General features: G+C 38.1%; 1 protein-coding gene across 2 annotated transcripts in view; it reads right to left on the reverse strand.

Annotated features, from left to right (window-relative positions):
* ATIC (5-aminoimidazole-4-carboxamide ribonucleotide formyltransferase/IMP cyclohydrolase) overlaps positions 1-23,381 on the reverse strand; it is a 30,908-nt gene extending 7,527 nt beyond the window's left edge. Inside the window, exons 1-12 of one of the 2 annotated variants that reach the window (XM_019938970.3) lie at positions 23,242-23,381; positions 22,818-22,944; positions 21,584-21,660; positions 20,659-20,725; positions 16,968-17,056; positions 16,513-16,664; positions 16,024-16,180; positions 7,629-7,754; positions 6,681-6,788; positions 5,768-5,853; positions 4,670-4,759; positions 2,008-2,136 (exon numbers count right to left, since the gene is read on the reverse strand). In XM_019938970.3, the coding sequence (XP_019794529.2) occupies positions 2,008-2,136; positions 4,670-4,759; positions 5,768-5,853; positions 6,681-6,788; positions 7,629-7,754; positions 16,024-16,180; positions 16,513-16,664; positions 16,968-17,056; positions 20,659-20,725; positions 21,584-21,660; positions 22,818-22,944; positions 23,242-23,260 (1,227 nt within the window). In that variant the 5' untranslated portion in view covers positions 23,261-23,381. Of the gene's footprint in view, positions 1-2,007; positions 2,137-4,669; positions 4,760-5,767; positions 5,854-6,680; positions 6,789-7,628; positions 7,755-16,023; positions 16,181-16,512; positions 16,665-16,967; positions 17,057-20,658; positions 20,726-21,583; positions 21,758-22,817; positions 22,945-23,241 lie in introns of those variants that run through there. The other variant, XM_073807300.1, reaches the window with a different exon arrangement.
* Between the last annotated feature and the right edge of the window lie 2,252 nt (positions 23,382-25,633).

Consider the following 25,633-nt stretch of genomic DNA (forward strand, 5'->3'; position numbering starts at 1 on the left):
TAACTATCTGAGGGCCAGTTTTGTCAGTTTTCCCAGAGCACAGTAAGCACCTCACCCTGAATGCCTTTCAGTGACTGCAGTGGCTAAAGACTTGATTCTTGCAAAACTGGATGGTGGGCGACATTCTTTATTTTACGATCCCCTCCCTTTTGGTCTTAATTTCAACCAAAGTTTGGGAGGCATTTTGTGACTAATTTGTCCCATGGTGCTAGGAATGCTCATTCAGTTCAGGCAAGGATTTCGCTGATAAGCCACTCGATGGGCCATTACTGGACTCGATGGGCCATTACAGGACTAGGCCCTCTTGGCAGTAACCAAAAGCCTCTGGACCACCTGATTTACTAGTCTATTATGGTCCAGGAAATGGTTCCCTCTTGTTGCTTCTTCCCATATCTATAGTTACACTATTATAATCACTGATCTTATAGAAAGATGTATTTGGTCAATCATTTCAACTCCCCTAGTCATCGTTATTTTTATCAAACGCTCAGTCACATATTTGGAAGAAACAATAATCTTGTAAAATAGGCAGAATAGAAATAAAATAGCTAGTAATATTAATAAGGTCATAAGTATTTAAGCTAAGAACTTCCACTAGGTGCAGCCCAGAATCTCCCCACGTTGTCTGACCAGTGTGCTCTGTACCAATCACTATCTTTAAGGGAACTGATATATTGGCACTGTACATAAAGTTCACCAAAGATGTCTGCATACACAAGGCAGAGTGGTGGCTCATCGTGACCCCTCACAGGATTGAGAAAGGAATGTTATCTTCTAAGGAGTTATGTGGCTGGCACCAGAAGAAGAAAAATTGAGCTTTATGGTCGAGCAGGTATTTCTGCCACTGGGGAAGCCTGGTTAACACATAATGCAGATGCACAGTGCACGCTAGAGGGGAAGGAGGAGGCCAAAGAAAAAGTTTCATGTTTAAATTTTTCTTGCCTTGCCTTAAAATATGAATTTTTATTTCATCAATATCCAATGCCCAGCATGCAATCAAAAACACCAGCCACACCAGCAGGTAAGACCAGAAAACAAAGAAGTCAGTTACACATCTGAAGTACTGAAAGGAAAGTACAGCCAACATTAGACCCAGCAAAAATATCCTTTAAAACTGAAGGCCCAATTAAGGGATTTCAGAAAAACAAGTACTACTAGCTCATCCACTTCCTTATAGCATAACCTTGGGCAAATGTCTTAACTGTCCTCTCTGTCAGAATTTTGTAACCTTTACAATAGAGTTGACAGTAGTCACACCCCACCCAGAGGGAGCTGTGCATATTAATTGATATAATACATGTAAATACAAAAAGAAAACCATTTTTATCCTAGGAATATGTCCTTCTAAAAGATGACAACAGGACAATAGCAAAATCGTGACTATGTGAAAACACCCATCACATCACTGAAAATGGAGACAACTTAAATATCCATCATAGTACGTGGATTGCCACATGGCCTTTCAGATGAAGATGTGGATCGATCTTTCTTGATATATAAACACATTTGTAGCTCAGTGCATAGAAAAAAAGGCAAGTTACAGAACAGATTTATAAAAGACATGATCCCATATATGTAGAATTGAAGGCAGATAACTACATATATACATATGCAGAAGTTTCTAATATGGCCTTCTGTTCATCTTTTGAGTTCTCAAACTTACTTGACAACTCAGAGATGAGCTAGCTCTTTGCATATCGACCAGTTTTAAATATGGGCCTTAATAAATGCATAAGCATATAAATATTAAAAACAGATCTACTGGGCTTCCCTGGTGGCACAGTGGTTGAGAGTCTGCCTGCCGATGCAGGGGACACGGGTTCCTGCCCCGGTCTGGGAGGATCCCACATGCTGTGGAGCGGCTGAGCCTGCATGTCCAGAGCCTGTGCTCCGCAACGGGAGAGGCCGCCACAGTGAGAGACCCACGTACCGCAAACAAACAAACAAACAAACAAAAAACAGATCTACTGAATTACTAGTATTCAGTTCAGATATTTTCAGACTTACATCTTTATTCTTGGTAACAATGTTGCTAAATAATGACCTGTCGATGACACTATTATTTCTCTTCTGGCTTAAACGAAGACCAAAGAGAGTTCGAATTTCGTTTTCATCTGGACTGTAAGACTGGTCCATCTAAATAAAACAAAGTTAAGGAGTTAAAAGAGTAAAAAATATGTCTACATCCCTCAAAATTTTTCACTTAATTTATGTTCAAGATATTTCATTATAAGCAAGGCTATATTCATTTTTTCTAACTTAGGCAGGTACAAGATCATTTCAGGATGGGTGTAATAGAATGGTCGGGCACCAATATTTTGCTCCAAAATTTTTTATAGGTTTTATAATCTTATAGGGTTTTGTAACTTATACCAAACATTAGAACCAATGGTTCCAACAGAGCATTTCTGGTTTCAGTAACTGAAAGCACTATACATATGGTTTTTCCTTAAAAAAAAAAAAAACTAAAACAGATATGCTAACAAATAGGCAGTGGCACAAAAACTAACCTCTAATTTTTTTCTAAGAATCTATTACAAATACTTAATTAAGACTTAGATTAAAAGTTAAAAGAGTGGGCTTCCCTGGTGGCGCAGTGGTTAAGAATCCGCCTGCCAATGCAGGGGACAAGGGTTCAAGCCCTAGTCCGGGAAGTTTCCACATGCCGCGGAGCAACGAAGCCCGTGCGCCACAACTACTAAGCCTGCGCTCTAGAGCCCGCGAGCCACAACTATGGAAGCCCGCGTGCCTAGAGGCCATGCTCTGCAACAAGAAAAGCCAACGCAATGAGAAGCCCACGCACGGCAACAAAGAGTAGCCCCCGCTCGCCGCAACTAGAGAATGCACGCACGCAGCAAGGAAGACCCAACACAGCCAAAACTAAAACAAAACAAAACAAAGTTAAAAGAGAGAGAACAGCATTTGTAGTCTGTGTCTTTGCTTTTTGAAAAGGAATATGTCATTCATTGCTTTCTTCCTCTCCCAAATTTTTAACTGAAATGATAATAAGACATGGGAATAACCTGCATAAGACCACTCTCTCCCTAGACATTTTTCCAAATTTGACAGTATTTCTTCATTTAACCTTTGCATGATCTTTGATTTAGAAAGCACTGATATCTGTAACTTATAAGCAAGACCTCATACTAATTCTGCTTAAACTGCATTTTCCTGAATTCTAAAATGGTCCTTTTCCCTTTATATTATAAAATTTCTAAAACTGAGATGTGCCCGCCTATTAACTGATGTCATAAAAAAACCTCTCAAATAAACAGAATATTGAGGAAGCCCTGGTGTTCTTTTGACACCCTGAAACATGATACTGTCCGGTGCTAAAGAGGTCGTGAACAGGGTCAGGCTCAGCATTTGGAAAACATTCTTCATGATGCTACAAGTAACTGCTAATAGCCAGAAGTACTTACTACTCTTAATGACAACAACAACAAAAAACAGTTAAGAGTGAAAATACAGTGGCAGCTAACTGAATGATTAAGTACCTTTTAAAAAAGCTACTTCTGTCAAGTAGCTTTTTAAAAAGTATTACATTTAATGTGGTATTTTTGTTTTCTTTCCTTGAAAAGCTTACATGGAGTCTATGGTGAACCAGGTAATTATTGGTTTCTTAAAACGAAGAATAATAACTTTCAATATATGGAATTTGGATTCCACAAATTTTTTTTTACATTAATACCTTCTGAAAAACAGTATTATGAATTTTAACTTTCAATTCAAATAACTTTTTGCTTTATCCATTTATGATCAGACTGTGGGCTAATTTCCCTATGTATAAGAACTTGTAAAAATCAGTAAGGAAAAAACTCAACAATCTATTAGAAAGACAGGCAAAGAACACGGGCAGACAGTTCATAAAAGGGAAGTAAAAACACTTAAATGTGAAAAGATGTTCACCCACACACAATGAGAAACTAAAACTGCAATGAGATGCCATTTTCATCTGTCTAACCGCTAAGATAAATATGTTTAAAAACTTGATGCTAGCAAAGGTGTTAGGAAACAGGCACCCTTACACATTCCCATTAAGACATAAAATTGGTTGTACAACCTTAAAATGAGCAGCATCTATCAAAGTCACCAATACAGACAGTCTGCAACCCAGTCCTAATTTTATTCTCAGGACTTTCCCTCTAGCTTATTTCACTGCAGGGTATGTGTAATAGCTAAAGGCTGGTGACTGGCTAGATAAGATACACAGATACAGGACAAACTTCCAAGATGATGAAGCAGTGTGCATTTGTGTCAGTGGGGAGAAAAAGAAGAAATGCAAACGCAAATATTTGCTGAGTATGTACAGACTACATATTTCAGGGAAGGTGAGCAAGAAATTGAGACTATTACTTTTAAAAAAGGTAACAGAGCGGCAGAAGGGAAGGATGAGGAGACTTCATCAAATAACCTTCAATACCTTTTGAATAGGAAACCACATTAAATATATTATTTTTAAAGAAATGAAAAGTAAGAGCGGGAAAGCTATCTTAATCTTAAACCCAAAAAATTAATAGGAAGAAAAAATTTGCAGGGTTAAGGATAAAAAAACCATAGTAAAGAAGGATAAATCAGAAGGGTGCCAGTATAAAGGAAAGATTAAATATGGGGAAAAAGAGAGAAAAGAGAAGAGCAAATTACTGTTTCAAACATGAATTGCACTAACCTGAAGAACACAGTAGTTCCCATTTTTCTTCTTAGAAAGTAATTTCAAAGCTTCATCTTCATATCCCGGGGCAATAATACCATCAGATACCTATATGTGTATTAAATATTAATTTCTATTTTAAAAAATTAGAGAACACCTCTTAAACAATCTAGAGATAATTATCTGTCGTAAATAATGCAGTAGCAGTTTCTGGTTTCTGCCTCCACCAGATAATACAAATACTATACTTGGAAAAGGTAAGTCTATGTTAGAATTCAACTTTCTACAGCTGATCTTATCTCATTGGCTGTCCTTCTGGTTGTCTGTTTCAATTTTAACCAAGAATATATGAGTGATTCGCTGTAATACACATATCTTAGGAAGAAAAATGATTTTTTACTCTTCTGTTCACAGGGAGGTTTTGTACTAGAAAGAGCATGTTCTTCTAATTCTGGCTCTGCCAAAACCTGGCTAAATGACCCGAGGCAAGGCAGGCTCCTCAACAGCAAGAAAAGAGGTCAGAGGAAATCACATTTAACACATCATAAAGATACGAAAGTCATAGATCACGCCCCAAAGCCTCGTGCTGTAACCTGTAACGCAGCACACCAGCTCCACGGCAGCTGGGGATGGCAGGGGTGATGGTAAGGATCCCTAAAGCAACTAAATATTGTCAAGTCACAGGCCCTGTTAGCCTTAACTGCTAACTGTTTGTTTCCCTCCGAGGCATCTGATCTCCTTCATCTTCTTCTCTATCTCCCCAGCCCCACCCCCACCTTTCCGGAATGCCTGTTTGGTACTCAATTGATGGGGGTTAGTTTTTTAGAGTAGTTTATAATTCCCCTCACTATACAGTCTCTTTCATTACAGACCGAATGAAAGTTTACAGCCAGGTTCACTATTACGTCACCATCCAAGATAGCATCCTCTATTCTTCAGAAACAGTAACTCTGGCATTAAGACAATGACTACTAGAAAATTTTAAAGAATTAAATACATAAAAATTGATCACAATAGCCAAATACCAATATTACAGGTTATGGTTTCAATAAACACTATGAACAAATTAAGCTCTACTTAGTTATGCATGGGACAAGATGCAGAATGTCCACTAACCTCTCTAGAGATAATTTTGGCAGTAGGGACATCACAAATATCAGATAATGCAACAAAATCACCAAAGGAAGACATCCTATCAGCCCCTGTAAATAAAAATTAAAACGCAGTATTTAAAACAGATTATCCATCCTTATACAGAAAAAGGTAATGTTCAACAAACCCCAATGTCATCATATAAAATCTAACTTCACTAAGATTTAAACAATAGATTAATAAGTCATTTAACTGAAATAATCAATAAGAAATATTCTTTCATTTTACCTCCTAGAGCAACATTCAGCAAACTTTTTCTGTAAAGGGCCTGATAGTAAATATTTTTTAAGCTTTGCGGCCACGTGACCCTGTTCCACCTCCAAGACTGTGGTTAGCAATCAGCCACCGACAATACTATGTGGCCCTATTCCAACCAGACTATATTTACAAAGCTAGGTGGTGGGCTGGATTTAGCCAATGAGCCACACTTTGCCAACCCCTGTGGTAGAAAGTAAACCATGAGAAAGTGTCTCAATCATCTCCCATTAATTTTACAATAATATTCACAGGTTATTAAGCTCATGCATTAGATACTTGTGAATTATATAAAATATAACTTTAACAAAATTCAGTGTACTTAAATAACCATACAACTTAAATTTAGCAATACAAATACATTCAATAGCCTAATCTGAAACTTCACGCACCAAATTCCAATTGTGCTTCCCTTTATTACATTAAATACTAAAACTAACACACACTTTTATAAACAAATTTATTCCAAGGCTCTCATATAGTCATTCTGAAGTATTAATGAAAAACAGATTAAGGTAATTTGAAATCCTATAACGAAACAAAGGATATTACTACTTTAAGATAAAATATTGCTTTTCCTCTCAAAAAAAAACAACAGAAAAAGCGCTATTATTCTTCTGACCTCTTGCTCTTGCATATGCAGTGGATATGGGTGTGAGCGTTTCGTACATATCATACACCATGCAGACTTTAGCTTCATCTTCACTGAGTGGAACTCCAACAGCAGCGCCTGGTATAGAAAACCATAAATAAACCAAAAATCTCAAGTGACTACTTATTAATTCCTAAATCAGGACATTTTTCTAAACATCATCTAGTCTATACAGCATAATTTCTAGTGCTTGGGCCAAATTAAACAAAAACCTGTTTGGCCAGATAATTAAATGCCAAAAATATAACTGCAGGGGAGGGTGAGGCGGGGGGAATCTCTTCTCCAGCCTCTGAAAACAGAGCCACTGTCTTGAGTCTGCCAACACTAGGCGTGTATGAAGCTACTTTAATTCATTGCTGACTCTCTGTCCTGCTTGATATCACACACCGTTTATTTCTCTGCCACTCCCATTGTTTTCATATCCAAAAACTATCTGAGAACTAATTATGTGTTGAATTGTCAGTAGGTGACACAAATAACTAAGCTGTACAGCTGACTTAAACACAGAAGAACAAAGGTCTCTCATACAATGGCCATAAAAAGTTAGAGTGCCGTAAGAACAACTTGTGTCTCCACTCAGTTAACTTCTCAACCATGTGGAAAAATGTTTGGTTTAGTCATACTGCATTCAGCAACATCACTTTTATTTTCTAAAACATGTTTCCACTACAAATACAACTATTATCTGACCTTCCTATCTCATAATAGTGTTACATATTATATATATGTAAAAGACATGTGCGCATGGTATTGTTATCAGATTTTATCCAGTTACTACACTGATACTGTTATTAACAAAAGTGGTTTCGGACTTCACAGAGTATCTATATTCGCTTTTGAGTCTTGTCAAACTTCCAAAAATTTTTTAAAAAGTGTATTTTGAACAGTTCCAGAGAATCCCAGAGGGCAGTGCTTTACCTGCCGGGCTGACATGTTTGAAAGAGGCAGCGGCTGGAATGCCTAAAGCTTCTTTGAGTTCCTTCACCAGCTGCCAGGCATTCAAAGCATCACACAAGTTGATAAATCCAGGGGCTCCATTCAAAACTACATATAAAAATATAAATACACATTAACAAGCCAGGTCAATAAGATCAGATATGTGTACATTTCCTAGAAAAATTTTAAAAACACATATATAAAGATTGCACAAATATGTTGCAAATAAAGTATAACGAAGAGGCAAACAGATATACATGAACATACAAGAACTTGCTGAGACTGAATAAAGCACCCGAGTCTGAGCCCATCTCAACAAACACACACACACCACAGAGGTGCATGAACACATACGTGTGCCCACACCACTGGTGGACCAAAGCCAGCCAATCCACAAATAAATCAACAAAGAATTCAGGAACAGGAAAAAAGTACGACTAGACTAGTGATCATCAGGGATCCACTTCAGTACAGAAATAAGATCAAACAACTGTGGCAACTTTACTGTACAATTTATAGTATAAAATTTAAATTGTAAGTCCTGTCAGTTTAACAAATAATGTTACAAACTAAAGCAAGAGTTTAGTGGGTGGGAGAGATGGAGGGAAAAGCGTGTGTTGGGTTTCTCTTCTTTTATACCAGACTCGGTACACTCAGTCTAAAGTTGAAATGCAGTTAAAAAGGAGACTACAACTTTTTTCACTGCCTATTCTCTTAACAGTGGCAGGATTTTTAAAAGCCAAAATCTTGTGAATAAACATTTATAAGAAGTTCAGTGCACGCACAAAACTAGTGGGCCACTAATTAAAAACAACTTTATAATTTCACTTCCTTTGTGTTATTTTGGATAGCACATACTTTTAAAAGCAAAACCTTGCCAAACATCTATTGAGTGCCTACTACAATGTTAAGCACTGTTCTAGGAACTTGGGATACTATCAGTGAATAAAACAGTCCCTCCCAAATTACTGTCATCGACAACCTGCTTAGATAGCCTCATCCAAGAGGGCAGACAGCAGAAGCAAGAGGAACTACACTTCTGCAGCCGGTGGAACGAAAAACACATTCACAGAAAGACAGACAAAATGAAAAGTCAGAGGACTTGTACCAGATGAAGGAACAACATCAAACCCCAGAAAAACAACTAAATTAAGTGGAGATAGGCAACCTTCCAGAAAAAAGAATTCAGAATAATGATCGTGAAGATGATCCAGGACCTTGGAAAAAGAATGGAGGCAAAGATCGAGAAGATGCAAGAAATGCTTAACAAAGACCCTGAAGAATTAAAGAACAAACAAACAAAGATGAACAATACAATAACTGAAATGAAAAATACATTAGAAGGAATCAATAGCAGAATAACTGAGGCAGAGGAACAGAAAACTGACCTGAAAGACCAAATGGTGGAATTCACTATCACGGAATGAAGAAAGAAGATTGAAAAGAAATGAAGACAGCCTAAGAGACCTCTGGGACAACATTAAACGCAACAAAATTCGCATTATAGGGGTTCCAGAAGGAGAAGAGAGAGAGAAAGGACCCGAGAGACTACCTGAAGAGATTATAGTCAAAAACTTCCCTAACATGGGAAAGGCAATAGCCACCCAAGTCCAGGAAGCGCAGAGAGTCCCAGGCAGGATAAACCCAAGGAGAAACACACGGAGACACACAGTTATCAAATTGATAAAAATTAAAGACAAAGAAAAATTATTGAAAGCAACAGGGAAAAAAGACAAATAACATACAAGGGAACTCCCATAAGGTTAACAGCTGATTTCTCAGCAGAAACTCTACAAGCCAGAAGGCAGTTGCATGATATACTTAAAGTGATGAAAGGGAAGAACCTACAACCAAGAATACTCTACCCAGCAAGGATCTCATTCAGATTTGACAGAGAAATCAAAAGCTTTACAGACAAGCAAAAGCTAAGACAATTCAGCACCACCAAACCAGTTCTTCAACAAGTGCTAAAGGAACTTCTCTAAGCAGGAAACAGAAAAGGACCTATAAAAACAAACTCAAACAATTAAGAAAAAGGTCATAGGAACATACATATCGATAATTACCTTAAATGTGAATGGATTAAATGCTCCAACCAAAAGACACAGGCTCGCTGAATGGATACAAAAACAAGACCCACATATATGCTGTCTACAAGAGATCCACTTCAGACCTAGGGACACATACAGACTGAAAGTGAGGGGATGGAAAAAGATACTCCACACAAATGGAAATCAAAAGAAAGATGGAGTAGCAACTCTCATATCAGACAAAATAGACTTTAAAATAAAGACTATTACAAGAGACAAAGAAGGACACTACAGAATGATCAAGGGATCGATCCAAGAAGAAGATATAACAACTGTAAATATTTATGCATCCAACATAGGAGCACCTCAATACATAAGGCAAATGCTAACAGCCATAAAAAGGGAAACTGACAGTAACACAATAATAGTAGGGGACCTTAACACCCACTTTCACCAATGGACAGATCATCCAAAATGAAAATAAATAAGGAAATGCAAGCTTTAATGACACATTAAACAAGATGGACTTAATTGATGTTTACAGCACATTCCATCCAAAAACAACAGAATACACTTTTTTCTCAAGTGCACACGGAACATTCTCCAGGATAGATCACATCTTGGGTCACAAATCAAGACTCAGTAAATTTAAGAAAATTGAAAACACATCAAGCATCTTTTCTGACCATAACGCTATGAGATTAGAAATCAATTACAGGGGGAAAAAACGTAAAAAACACAAACACATGGAGGCTAAACAATACATTACTAAATAGCCAAGAGATCACTGAAGAAATCAAAGAGGAAATCAAAGAATACCTAGAGACAAATTACAACGAAAACACGAACGATCCAAAACCTATGGGATGCAGCAAAAGCATTTCTAAGAGGGAAGTTTAGAGCAATACAAGCCTACTTCAAGAAACAAGAAAAATCTCAAACAATGTACCTAACACCTAAAGGAACTAGAGAAAGAAGAACAAATAAAACCCAAAGTTAGTAGAAGGAAAGAAATCATAAAGATCGGAGAAGAAATAAATGAAATAGAAACAAAGAAAACAAGAGCAAAGATCAATAAAACTAAATGCTGGTTCTTTTTGGGTTTTTTTGCATTTTAAAAAATCTGTATTCTACAAACATACCAGTGAATGCTATAAATAAGGTAATTTGACATAAAACAAAAAACGCTGGCTCTTTGAGAAGATAAACAAAATTGATAAACCATTAGCCAGACTCATCAAGAAAAAGAGGGAGAGGACGCAAATCAATAAAATTAGAAATGAAAAAGAAGTGACAACAGATACTGCAGAAATACAAAGCATGCTAAGAGACTACCAGAAGCAACTCTATGCCAATAAAATGGACAATCTGGAAGAAATGGACAAATTCTTAGAAAGATATAACCTTCCAAGACTGAGCCAGGAAGAAATAGAAAATAGGAACAGACCAATCACAAGCAATGAAATTGAAACTGTGATTAAAACTCTTCCAACAAACAAAAGTCCAAGACCAGATGGCTTCACAGGTGAATTCTATCAAACATTTAGAGAAGAGCTAACACCCATCCTTCTCAAACTCTTCCAAAAAATTGTGGAAGAAGGGACACTCCCAAACTCACCACCATCCATCATCACCCTGATACCAAAACCAGACAAAGATACTACAGAAAAAGAAAACTACAGACCAAATAACATTGATGAATATAGATGCAAAAATCCTCAGCAAAATACTAGCAAACAGAATCCAACAACACATTAAAAGGATCCTACACCATGATCAAGTGGGATTTATCCCAGGGATGCATTTCTTCAATATACGCACATCAATCAATGTGATACACCATATTAACAAATTGAAGAATAAAAACCATATGATCATCTCAACAGCTGCAGAAAGAGCTTTTGACAAATTTCAACACCCATTTATAATAAAAACTCTCCAGAAAGTGGGCATAGAGGGAACCTACCTCAACATAATAAAAGCCATATATGACAAACCCACAGCAGACATCATTCTCAATGGTGAAAAACTGAAAGCATTTCCTCTAAGATCAGGAACAAGACAAGGATATCCACTCTCGCCACTATTATTCAACATAGTTTTGGAAGTCCTAGCCACGGCAATCACAAAAGAAAAAGAAATAAAAGGCACACAGATTGGAAAAGAAGTAGTAAAACTGTCACGGTTTCCAGATAACATAAAACTACGTATAGAGAATCCTAAAGATGCCACCAGAAAACTACTAGAGCTAATCAATGAATGTGGTAAAGTGGCAGGATATAAAATTAATGCACAGAAATCTCTTGCATTCCTACACACTAATGATGAAAAATCTGAAAGAGAAATTAAGGAAACACTCCCATTTACCACTGCAACAAAAAGAATAAAATACCTAGGAATAAACCTACCTAGGGAGACAAAAGACCTGTATGCAGAAAACTATAAGACACTGATGAAAGAAATTAAAGATGATACCAACAGATGGAGAGATATACCATGTTCTTGGACTGGAAGAATCAATATTGTGAAAATGACTATACTACCCAAAGCAATCTACAGATTCAGTGCAATCCCTACCAAACTACCACTGGCATTTTTTACAGAACTAGAACAAACAAATCTTAAAATTTGTATGGAGACACAAAAAAACCCCAAATAGCCAAAGCATTCCTGAAGGAAAAAAACAGAGCTGGAGGAATCAGACTCCCTGACTTTGGACTATACTACAAAGCTACAGTAATCAAGACAATACGGTACTGGCACAAAAACAGAAATATAGACCAATGGAACAGGATAGAAAGCCCAGCCATAAACCCACGCACCTATGGTCAACTAATCTAAGACAAAGAAGGCAAGGATATATAATGGAGAAAAGACAGTCTCTTCAATAAGTGTTGCTGGGAAAACTGGACAGCTACATGTAAAAGAATGAAATTAGAACACTCCCTAACACCATACACAAAAATAAACTCAAAATGGATTCGAGACCTAAATGTAAGACCAGACACTATTAAACTCTTAGAGGAAAACATAGGAAGAACACTCTTTGACATAAATCACAGCAAGATCTTTTTTGATCCACCTCCTAGAGTAATGGAAATAAAAATAAACAAATGGGACCTAATGAAACTTCAAAGCTTTTGCACAGCAAAGGAAACCATAAACAAGACGAAAAGACAACCCTCAGAATGGGAGAAAATATTTGCAAACGAATCAACGGACAAAGGATTAATCTCCAAAATATATAAACAGCTCATGCAGCTCAATAATAAAAAAACAAACAACCCTATCCAAAAATGGGCAGAAGACCTAAATAGACATTTCTCCAAAGAAGACATACAGATGGACAAGAAGCACAGGAAAAGCTGCTCAACATCACTAATTATTAGAGAAATGCAAATCAAAACTACAATGAAGTATCACCTCACACCAGTTAGAATGGGCATCATCAGAAAATCTACGAACAACAAATGCTGGAGAGGGTGTGGAGAAAAGGGAACCCTCTTGCACTGTTGGTGGGAATGTAAACTGATACAGCCACTATGGAGAACAGTATGGACTTTCCTTAAAAAACTGAAAATAGAATTACCATATGACCCAGTAATCCCACTACTGGACATATACCTAAAGAAAACCACAATTCAAAAAGACACATGCACCCCAATGTTCACTGCAGCACTATTTACAATAGTCAGGTCATGGAAGGAACCTAAATGCCCAGATGAATGGATAAAGAAGATGTGGTACATATATACAATTATTACTCAGCCATAAAAAGGAATGAAATTGGGTCATCTGTAGAGACCTGGATCGATCTAGAGACTGTCACACAGAGTGAAGTAAGTCAGAAAGAGAAAAACAAATATCGTATATTAACGCATGTATGTGGAACCTAGAAAAATGGTACAGATGAACTGGTTTTCAGGACAGAAATAGAGACACAGATGTAGAGAACAAATGTATGGACACCAAGAGGGAAAAGCGAGCTGCAGGGGATGAAATGGGAGACTGGGATTGACATATATACACTAATATGTATAAAATGGATAACTAATAAGAACCTGCTGTATAAAAAAATTAAAAAAAAATTCAAACATTAATCTGTTTCTCTATACTTCTTCCAAACAATAAAATGCTCTTTGAATTTAAAAAAAAAAAACAAAAAAAACCCAAGTTACTGTCATCATGGAGCTTACGGGTGGAGTTAGAAAGGAAACAAAATGCACAACAGAATTATACAATAGAAAATATTAGGTATTTACCCAAATGAGTTGAAAACTTGTGTCTACACAAAAACATGTACACAAGTGTTTATAACAGCTTTATTCATAAACTGCCAAACAGCATCCTGACATTCTTGATGTCTTCAAAAGGTGAATGGATAAACTGCGGTACAGCCACACACAAGGAAATATTATTCAGCAATAAGAGGTAATAAGCTACCAGAAGACACAGGAGGAAACTTATGCATATTGCTAAGTTAAAGAATCAGTCTGAAAAGGCTACATACTGTATGTTTCCAACTATATGATACTGGAACACAGCAAACGTATAGAGACAGTGGTTGCTAGGGGTTAGGGGGGCGGAAGGGGAGGAGTTTTTAGGGTGGTAAAACTATTATGTAGGAAAATTTCACAGCGAATACATTATACATTTGCCCACACCTGTAGAATGTACAACATATTCTGAATCTAAACTATCGATCTTAGTTAATGATAATGAACCAATATTGATTAATTGTAACAAACGTACCACACTAATGCAAAGTTGTTAACAGGGGAAACTGGGGGAAGGTGGACATATGAGAATTCTTTGTACTTCTGGGAAATGTTTCTGTAAATCTGAAACTGCTCTTTTAGGGGACCTCCCTGATGGTCCAGTGGTTAAGCCTCTGCACTTCCACTGCAGGGGCATGGGTTCAATCCCTGGTTGGAGAACCAAGATCCCACATGCCGTGCGGTGTGGCCAAAAAAATTACTGTTCTCATGGAGCTTATGCAAGAGGCATAGAAGAAACAAAATAGGCAATAAACAGTAAACAACAAAAGTAAAATATCCTATAAGACATACAACATGCAAAAATTAAATGAGACATCTTTTATAAAACTCCCCCATCTCCCTTTTTTTATACTTTAGACTAATTGTGGTAAGTGGGAGAAAACTTGGCTTCTGAAACATTTCAGTTAGTTAGAATAACCCCTTCAAATTATCAAATTTCCAAAGACACTCACAACTCTTTAGACACAAGAGAAAATGCTATAGAGAAATGTTTAAAGTTGTTTAATTTATTAAACAGTTGAAACAAAACAGAACTCTTCTCGTTTCCAATCACAAGAAAACCAGTCATCAACATCACTCTCTCTCACACACACACACACACACACACACAACTCTAGGGCTGAGCACACGGGCTTGGGCAGCATTAGAAAAGATTCAAAATATACCTGAGGCAAAGTAGTAATAGAATTTACCGACTGTCAAGAGCAAAGAAAAGAGTATTTTAAATGCTCCTTAAACTTCCTGCACCGCTTCTCTCTCCTCCCCTCTCTCCGCTGGTAACAGGGAGTAAACAGCACCAATCTACCAATGTGTGCTCTGAGCTTGCCTTCTCAGTGCCTGAAGGAAGCTGTCCGTGCTCTCACCCAGGGCAGCCCCCCACCAACTTCAACCCTCCGAAGTCTTCACACCTACAAGTCTCTCCTCTGCCCACTGGACCCACTCTTCCCTTCTACCAGGGAGTAGGACGTGCTTGCTCATTAAATGGTCCACCTTAACAACAAAACAGAAGCAAAAACTGTAAAATCCCTCTTATAACTCTACAAATCCTTAAGCCCTGACTAATTTCTCTGTTCAAAGAATTATCTTTATCATTCTTCTTTCCTAACCTCACATTCCTATTTTGGCCCATTGTAACTGGGCTTCCAGATCCATCATTCCAAGGAAACTGTGTTTGTAACATTCCCAAATCAAATAGCTACTGCTCTCAGCAGCATTCTGACTGGTTGAAACTCTATAGGTTCTCTGATGGTTCTCCACTGCCACGTCAAGGTTTGGTCTTGACCATCTTCTCCAAAATTCAGCCACCCCATCCTGTACTACATCTTCAAAACCATCTACACACCAGACATTCGAATCTGTATCTTCAACTTGACTTCTCTCCAGAACCCTTGATTATCTCAATATTTTTTGTTCACAAATCCCACTGACAGCTCAAACTTCAGGCAACTATAAGAGGTACTATGTAATTTACTTTATCTTCTAAAAAGTGAATCACACCTGATACAATAGAGAGAAAGACACACACATCCAGACACGGCAAACTGTGCCAGGTTAACGCTCAGCTTTTACCTGTGATTGGGAGCTTGGGCTTCAGGGTATATAACTGGGCAGGAGTTTGATGAGGGTTCATTCCATACCTCAAGGGCATCTGAGATATTCCTTTACTATACTCTTTCCTGAAGTAATCTGAAATTGCTTCATCATATCGTGCCGTATGAGTGAAAGCCTAGAATAAGAGTTAAGATTTGTGAAAATAGCTGCAGTATTTCTGAAAGTGAGGTAAAAATGGTTATAAGTAGTATATATCAAACTACAACCCACAGCCCGCACACATGCCTGTGCAGGAAAGACACCAAATAATAATAAATAGCACAAAGAATTATTCCCTTTCCATTTCTCTTTCAATCTTTTGACAGACTACCTCTCTGATAGTTGGTCTTTGCATTTACAGCAAAAGGACAGCAGCTCCAAGCAGAACCCTGGAGGGTGATGTAATCTGGTGAGAACTGAGTACTGTTGGTCTTGCAAGCACTGAACTAGATAAAAGCATGTCCGCACCTTCAAGGCTAACTGGCGTCTTGTCTCCAAAGATGTGTCTTTGCTGTCGGAGCCCTGCATCTCTGAGGACACAGCCGCGTAGTCCTCTGGTTCACACACTACTGTCACTCGAGTGTGGTTTTTGGCTGCCGCTCTCAGCAGGGTTACTCCCCCTTTGAAGAACAAAAGACGATTTGCATTTTCTTATCAGTTTCACCTCTTTCAAATCAAGTCACTGTACGCATAGGTACTTTCTACTATAATGCTTGCCTTAAAAATAAGAGAAAAATAAGCCAGATGAATCTCTAAACAGAGAAAGAGCTCAGAAAATATCGATGAATCGGTCATCCCAGAACACAATCTGGGGGGGCGACTATCTGCTAGGCCCTCAATAGGGAACGTCCAAGAGTCATCTTGTTTACAGTGTAAAGAAGTGTCTCCTCCAGCAGTCTTCAAATATGGTTTTTCTGACTTACCAATATCAATTTGCTCAACCGCCACTTCAACAGTTACAGCCGGAGAAGCCACCGTCTTTGCAAAGGGATACAGATTACAAATGACAACTCTAAAAACAAAGAGGAATTCAGCTGTCACTAAAAACTCAAACTTCCGTGGTTTACACACCTCAGTCAGTAGCTGTTAACATGACCAAACCCCTTAAGACCTAAAATATCAACTGTGAGCCTGACGTTTTAAAGTTCTAAAGTTACTCTGAAACATCAGGACCTCCCACATTTGCAAGAGCATAGGTATACAGAAGGGGCTGTAGTCAGCAAATGCTCTCAATACACATTATTCCCTCCAAATCATATTGCAATGTTGCTGCTTGGGTCACCTTAGCTTCCCACTGTCCTAGCAAGCCATCAAAATTTAAAAACAAAATTTTAACTGAAATAAAATACAAAGCTACCGATAATATCCTCAATTTGGAATGTGATCACCATTATCTACGACATTGGATTTTACACTCTATTTCCAGTGGATTGTGTAAAATGATGAAAAATGATAGGTCATTCTAAAGGGGAAATATTTGTTTTGTCTTCAGAAAGGTCATACACAATAATGGTAAAAGGACAAAAGAGTAATTTAAAGGACAGACCTGATCTAAAATTCACCACCAGTGAAACAGAGATCCACCCCTAGGGCTGCAATGTGAGGAGATATGTGGGCAGGTTCCCCAGTGAAATAAGCACAACTGGTAAAAACTAACAAAAAAAGAAAAACAGAAGGGGGGGTGGTGGGCAACACTTCCCAATGCCTGATACTAAAACCAGACAAAATGTCACACACACATAAAAAAACAACCAGAACAGTATCTTATGCATACGGACCAAAAAGTCCTTAACATACTACCAAATTGAATCCAGTAAAATATAAAAAGAAGTACACACCACAGCAAAGTATGGTTTATCCCACGACTGTAAGGTTGGTTTAATATCTAAAAGTCAATTATTGTAATAGCTATGTCAATAAAATAAAGGACAAAAACCACCTGATTATCTCAATAGATGCACAGAAAGCATCTGATAAAACTGAACTCATTCATGAGGAAAACAGTCAAAAATTAAGAATAGAACTTGCTCAACACGATACAGGATATTTAAAAACAACAACCCACAGCTAACATCATACTTCAAGGTGAAAGACTGAAAGGTCTACCTTAAGATCTGGAACAAGACAAGGATGTCCACTCTCACCATTTCTACTCAACCCTGTACTGGAGGTTCTAGCCTGGTCAATTAGCAAAGAAAATGAAATAAAAGGCACCAAGATTGGAAAAAAGTGATGCTATCTCTATTAGCAGGTGACATGATCTTGTATCTAGAAAATCCTAAGGAATTCACACAGAAAAATCATTAGCACTAATCAGTAAATAAGTTCAGCAGAGTTGTAGGATATAATCAATTGAACTTATACACACTAGCGAGGAACAATCCAAAAGTAAAATTAAGAAAACAGTTCTACGTACAATAGCGTCAAAAACAAAAACAAACAAACAAATTTATGAATAAATTTAAAAAAAGAATATGACTTGTATCTTAAAAAGTACAAAACAATGTTGAAAGAAATTTTTAAAAAATCTTTAGGGGCTTCCCTGGTGGCGCAGTGGTTGAGAGTCTGCCTGCCGATGCAGGGGACGCGGGTTCGTGCCCCGGTCCGGGAAGATCCCACATGCCACGGAGTGGCTGGGCCTGTGAGCCATGGCCGCTGAGCCTGCACGTCCAGAGCCTGTGCTCCGCAGCGGGAGAGGCCACAACAGTGAGAGGCCCACGTACAGCAAAAAAATAAAAATAAACAAATAAATAAATAAATAAAATAAATAAATAAATAAATAAATAAATCTTTAGAAAGAGATGCCATGTTTATGGACTGGAAGACTTAATATTGTTAGGATGGCAATATTCCCCAAATTGATCTACAGATTCAAGATAATTCCTACAAAAATTCCAATGCCCCTTTTTGCAGAAATGGGCAAGCTGACCCTAAAATTCATATGGAAATGCAAGGGACCCTGACTACCCAAAACAATCTTGAAAAAGAAGAACAAAGCTAAAAGACTCACACTTATCACTTTCACAATTTACCGCAAAGATAATGGCGTGGTGCTGGCATAAAGGAGGTATAGATCAAGTGTACCAAGATCATTCCATGGGGAAAGAATAGTCTCTCCCACAATTGATGCTGAGACAACTGGATAGCCACATACTAAATAAAGCTGGACCGCTACCTCACACCCACATATAAAAAAAGTAGCTTAAAAGGAATCAAAGACCTAAGCATAAAAGCTGAAACTAAGAAACTCTTAAAAGAAAACATAGGCATGAATCTTCATTATTTTGAATTATGAAATGGTTTCTTAGAAATAACACCAAAGGCACAGGCAACAAAAGAAAAAGTATAGGTAAGTTGGATATTACCAAAATTTAAAACTTTTATGATGGTCAAAGGATACCATTAAGAAAGTGAAAACAATCCACAGAATGGGATAAAATGAATTCTTACAACTCAATAATAAAAAATAAGTAACTCAATTAAAATGGGCATCTGAACAGACATTTCTCCAAAGGTATACAAATGGCTTATGCTCGTGAAAAGATGCTCAACCTCATTAGGACATGCAAATCATAATCACAATGAGATACCACATCATAGGATGGTTAGAATCAAAAAAAATCAATAACAAATGTTGCTGAGTATGTAGAAGTGAGAACTTCTGTACACTGCCGGTGGGAATGTACACTGATGAAGCACTTTGGAAAATAGTCTGGCAGCTCCTCAAAAGTTTAAACAGTTACCAGATGACCAAGAAATTCCATTCCCAGGTCTATACCCAAGAGAAATGAAAATATATGTGCACACAAAAATTTGTACGTGAATGTCCATAGCTGCATTATTCACAACATCCAAAAGTGCAAACAATCCAAATGTCCATCAACGGATGAACTGGTAAATGGGAGCATATCCATACGATAAATTACTTTGCAGCAATAAAAAAGTGGATTGATATATGCTGTAACATGGATGAACACCGAAAACATGCTAAGAAGCTAGTCACAGAGGACCATGTATTATACAATTACACTGATATGCAATGTTTGTGTAAATCCAGAATAGAAAATACACTGGTGGTTGCCTAGGTTGTTGGAGGAAATGAAGAATGAAAGTTAATGGGTAGAGTTGTTTTGGGGGGGAGGGTCAGGGTGGGAGGTGGGGTGATGAATATATTCTGACATTAACTGTGGTAATAATTGTACAACTCTAAATATACTAAATTACTAAACTACTGAATTATCTACTTTAAACTGGGGAATTGTATGGTACATGAATTAAGCTGAATAAAGCCATTATACATATGTATTAAAAAGAAAGACTGAATATCATTATGCAAATAACTAAGTTACTTATATGTATGACAATTTAGATCACAACTTCCTAAAAAAGCAAAGGTTGTTTAAGCATAATTATTTATTTTAGTAATATAAATTTGGCAAAATCAAAATGCTTATTTACCCACATACAATGTCACAAATGTCCTCAATAAATGTTTATAGTAAGTGATCAGGAAACTAAACCTAATGCTAACCTTGATCTTTAAAAAGAGACACCAGATTTGGCTTCTTTGTCTTTGATCCCTAATGTATTAAAAGTTCAACTTTGAATTTTTACCTTATAAGACTGAAATCAAGTCTGGCCATGTCAGCATTATCTTCTGGGATATTACGAGCCAAGATGCCTAATTTAACAAAGTTAGAGTATTAGGTTCAAAAAACAAGTCAGAATAAGGTACTTCTTTCCAACACAATCCCATCAATCAAGTTAAAGCCCCCAGCATTGCCTAATTAAGAATACCAGACAGTACAAATCTCAGATTAGTGGATATACTTAAAAACTGTTTGCATCAGTTCCTGATTCCCTTTCTCTTGAGCAACAAAACATAAAAGGAATTTTCATATAACTGTTGTCAGTTCCATCACTCCATGTACTCCCATAAATACTGAAGCATTTTGAAAGAATTCCTTTGAAAGTCAGTTACACTGTGATGCTTTATTCTAAGTTTGGAATCATCATAAAAGTTTTTTCACACTCTAAAATCTAAGTATTTTCATTAACTCCAGCAGGAAATATCATACTCTAACTTATTTATCAGGCTAGGACTAATAGCAAGCAGAGGAATCCATCAAGCAATAAAGCAAACCAGATTTTAAACAGGTTCTAATGTATTATGAACTTTAGCAGCACATGTGACAAAACCAGCATAACCTCACAGATAATTTTTTTTTAAGCTATGACCTGCCTTTTTCCTTATTCCTTTGCTTGTTCTACAAAGTAACTGATTGTTTTAAACTGAAAGTATCGGGGCTTCCCTGGTGGCACAGTGGTTGAGAGTCCACCTGCCGATGCAGGGGACGTGGGTTCGTGCCCCAGTCCGGGAAGATCCCACATGCGTGGAGCGGCTGGGCCCGTGAGCCATGGCCGCTGGGCCTGCGCGTCCGGAGCCTGTGCTCCGCAACAGGAGAGGCCACAACAGTGAGAGGCCCGCGTACCGCAAAAAAAAAAAAAAAAAAAAATACTGAAGGTATAAACCACTTACCAGCATGGACTGCAGGATGCAAGGTTTTCACACGCCCCCCTAACATTTCAGGAAATCCAGTTACCTCAGAGACGTCTCTGAAAACATATAAACAGAATATTGCTGGTGCTTCTGCTGAGTTGTCATTTTACATTTTACACCATTCCAAAGCATCTTCCAACATTTTTTCAGAGCCTGGATTTTCAGAATTCAGAAAATAAATCATAAGCCATACTAATGAAATATTAAGAAATAAATCCAACTCACAAGTAATTTGGCAATATACAACAAAGTATTAATATTCTTATCTCAGAAACAGACTAAAGAGAAAGCAAGGATTTATTTTTACGATTAAACTTTAAGCATAAAGACAGCAAAGTAAATGAGTGGGGCAATAAAAGATTGTTTAGTAAAGTGGTGTTGGTATTAGAATAACTGGTTAACACTATGCAAATACAGATTCCGAATCAAAAGTTTGAGCTCTTTAATAAAAGTACCAAAATTAAGTATGTGAGGAATGCTTTCAAAACATTGAACAAAGGACTGAGCTATGTAAATTTAAAAAGTTTTTACTCAATACATGAAAAGAAAAAGCTGGAAAAAGATAATCACAAAACATGACAAAGGGACACATAAAAGACAGCATTTCAATATCAATCCATATCACCAAACTGACCTGAACCCTCTCTGCCTGAATTTACAAGCAAATTTTTAAAAACCCACAATATGTGAAAAAAGCAACAAGCAAGACCATCTATCTTCTGTATGAGCCATGAAATTTAAAAAAATATGCTTATAAAAACACTGGAAGGAAACACATCAACATGTTGAACATGGTTACCAGAAATGCTAAGGGAAGAGAGACTGAATCTTCAGAGTTGAATTTTAATGATGTCAACGGTTTCACTAACGAGCCAGTCAAAACAGATCATATGCATCCTGCAAATCACAACTTCCTTCTTGCCCAACAGACAGTCCACCTAAATTAATCTGTTGTGGCTGAGGAGGGCTCTGAAATGAGGACTCTGGGGGTCCCAACTCCTTACTCTGTAAATATGAACAGAAGTTACTAAATTTCTCTGGGCCTCATCTCCCTCTTCCACAAAGGTCGTTAAGTAGTTTACCAATCTCACAGCCTGGCTAGGAGGAGTAAATAACGTTATTTTACTCAGTGCTTGGAATACATTACATTCTGGTCAACGTCATCACACTAGGTTCTGATTGGACTTAACTTAGAAAGCAAGTTGTGCCTTACCTGACTGCCAGACCAGCATCTCTGAGAGCTTTTGCAGTCCCTCCAGAAGCGATCAGATGCAAACCCACAGAAGCTAGGTTCCTGGCAAATTCCACAAGGCCGGTTTTGTCAGAGACACTCAATAAGGCTGAAACAGAAAATATTTCTCATCACTCGCTGTACACATTACATTCCTCAAGGCCGGGGAGGGGGCGGGTGGGCAGTCGGGAATCTCAAGGCCCTCACTACCCAGACCTTGACCCGGGGCCGGGCCTGCCGCCAGCGAACCGCACTTCCGCGGGCCGGGGCCTAGCAGACCGCAGCGCCACCTCCCACCCTGCCGGGCTCCCGCAGCTCCCGCCCGGCCGCCGCCATTGCCGGGGTGAGGGTGCCGCGGAGCACGGATGCCGATGGCGCGGCACCTCCAGGGCGCCAAGGGGCTCACCGAGCTGGCCGGGTGCCATGGCTGCAGGCGGCAAGGCCCCTGGGAGCGCGGGGCACAAAAGCGGAGACGCCACGTGCGGAAGGAGGGGCGGTGCGGCCAGAATTTACGCCGGAAGGAGGCGGGGCGGACCCGGTGGGCGTCTGATCCGTCACGTGACCCAACCCGCCCCCTGTTCAATTTCAGACGCGAAATTGGAGCCTCAGGGTTGTAAGGGAATGCGGGGTGGGGTGCGGTGCAGCTGGCTTCCTAAATCCAGAACTGGAAGGGATCACCGCCTACAGTCTCACACTCCGAGAGTGATTTGTCCCTGCCCTCAAAATGTGGTCGCCCCAAGCCTCGGGAGCTAACTCCTGTTGCCCAGGGCAGCCTGTCCCGGAGGCTGATAAAAGCGTCAGAAGCCCTGACGGAGGAATCAAGAAAAACACAAGGAAAAGTTCTTAGAGCAGCAAAGCTGGAAAGCATCTTGGCAATCATCTGCTTTCCTCCCGTTTCAATATATTAAAAAAAGTAAAACGAAGGCCTAAAGATTAAGTGACTCCACAGTTCCCAGAGGCAAAATGAAGTGAAATTGACATTCATTTGAGATTCCATCTTATACAATAGCCTGAAATCTGCTTATGAAAGGTGGTGTCTTCTGGCAAATCGGTAAATATTTAACTCAAGCCTGGATGAGAGGAATGATAATGGTTGGGGTGGGAGCGAGGGGAATGCCATTTTTTATTTTGGCCGTGCCTTGAGGCTTGAGGGATCTTAGTTCCCCAGAACTCGGCTTCCCACAGTGAAAGCACCGAGTCGTAACCGCTGGACCGCCAGGGAATTCCGGGTTCTTTTCTTAATCCATGAAAAATAGGGAAAGCAAAACTGAACACATTCACTTCTTTTTGGAAATAACATCTTTGCCACAAAATATACACATGTTGCTGTCTAAAGAAATCTTCTAAAAATGTTCCTTGTTAGAATTATATTACAAAATAATAGTGCTGCCTATCTTTTATACTCTGTCTTGGGCTCACAGCTGCAGAAAAAAAAAGTCTTCTCTTACCCACATGCTATTTATTTCTGTTTTTCCTCTTCCCCGATTCTTCCAGTCTCTTCTTTACTCCCCAAAGTGAATACCTATTGGCTAGAATCAAGGGCTGTATTTTATAACCTCTGAATACATGAACACTTTACCCTGAATATTTCTCACATTTCTAAGAGAAATATATTAAGATTCTAATGGTGTCTTCAGAGTGTGTTTGCCAACTTTTAATTTAAAAAGACAAAAAGTTCATAGCTTGTAATAAAGGAAATTTCCCTGGCCAGTCACTGTAGGTTTTTATAGGATACAAAAAGCAGAAAATAATGCAGAGATTTAGTGATAAGAGGAAAATAAACAGCACTTAGGCACTGGGCATTTTTCCTGCATGTGAATTTCAAGTATTCAATGTAATAAATATTTATTGATCCCTGTCTGCCTGAATGGCAGAAATACAGTGTCAGAAAGACAAAGATGAATATCAATTAATCACTGTTCTCAAGGAGCTCATGATGGAATGTAAGTGTAGCAACATAGTTAGGTACAACTAGAAAATACTAATAGAAAGAGAAAACATGGGATTAAACTGATTTTTGTAGAGGTCCTTTGGAATGCTGCCATATATACTAAAAAAGAATGAACTGTGGGTTCCAGACCAAGACACAACTCTTCATTTAATGATGTTTGCTAAGATTAGTTCTAACTAATCCTGCCATAGTATTAAAGTTCAGACTTGATAACTATCTCATATGTTAATGGCAAGAGGAGTAAATGAATTTACTAGCTTTGTGATCCTGACCACATCACTACATCTTTGAGGACCTTAGTTGCCTTGTGTGTAATAAAGGCATAATATTTGTTCTGTAAGCTTTAGATTGTAAGATGCAAATTAATTTATTGAAAGTACAAAGTGACTTTATAGTGAAACTATAAAGTGACTAATAAGGGTAACAAAGAAGCATATTTCCTTCTTGGTTCATTCCCTTGATATAGTTGACTAAGTGTGTATCTCTCTGGACTTCATAGTATGCCCTCCTTAAAAATGCTAGTCACAAGCAAGCTAGTGTGTCAGAAATGAAACCACAGATATTTTCATAAAGATGTGGACTCACCTTCTAAGGGTCTATCACTAGCATTCCTGTTCCAGACAGACAGAAAAGAACATGCGTGCACTATAATGATTATATTTTCATTTCTTCTCTTCTTACTTCACACCCCTCCCAAAGGAAGCTTAAAGAATCTGAAATCATCTTTATATATCTAAAAACATTTGATATGTTTATAAGTAATTTCAATTTCTCAAGTGTGCTATTATCTGTTTTTCTTCTATGTTGTTTATTCTTTGTGTAAACTTATCATTTCCTCCAAAAAGCC

Source organism: Tursiops truncatus, chromosome 7, assembly GCF_011762595.2.
Source record: "Tursiops truncatus isolate mTurTru1 chromosome 7, mTurTru1.mat.Y, whole genome shotgun sequence".
Lineage (NCBI taxonomy): Eukaryota > Metazoa > Chordata > Mammalia > Artiodactyla > Delphinidae > Tursiops > Tursiops truncatus.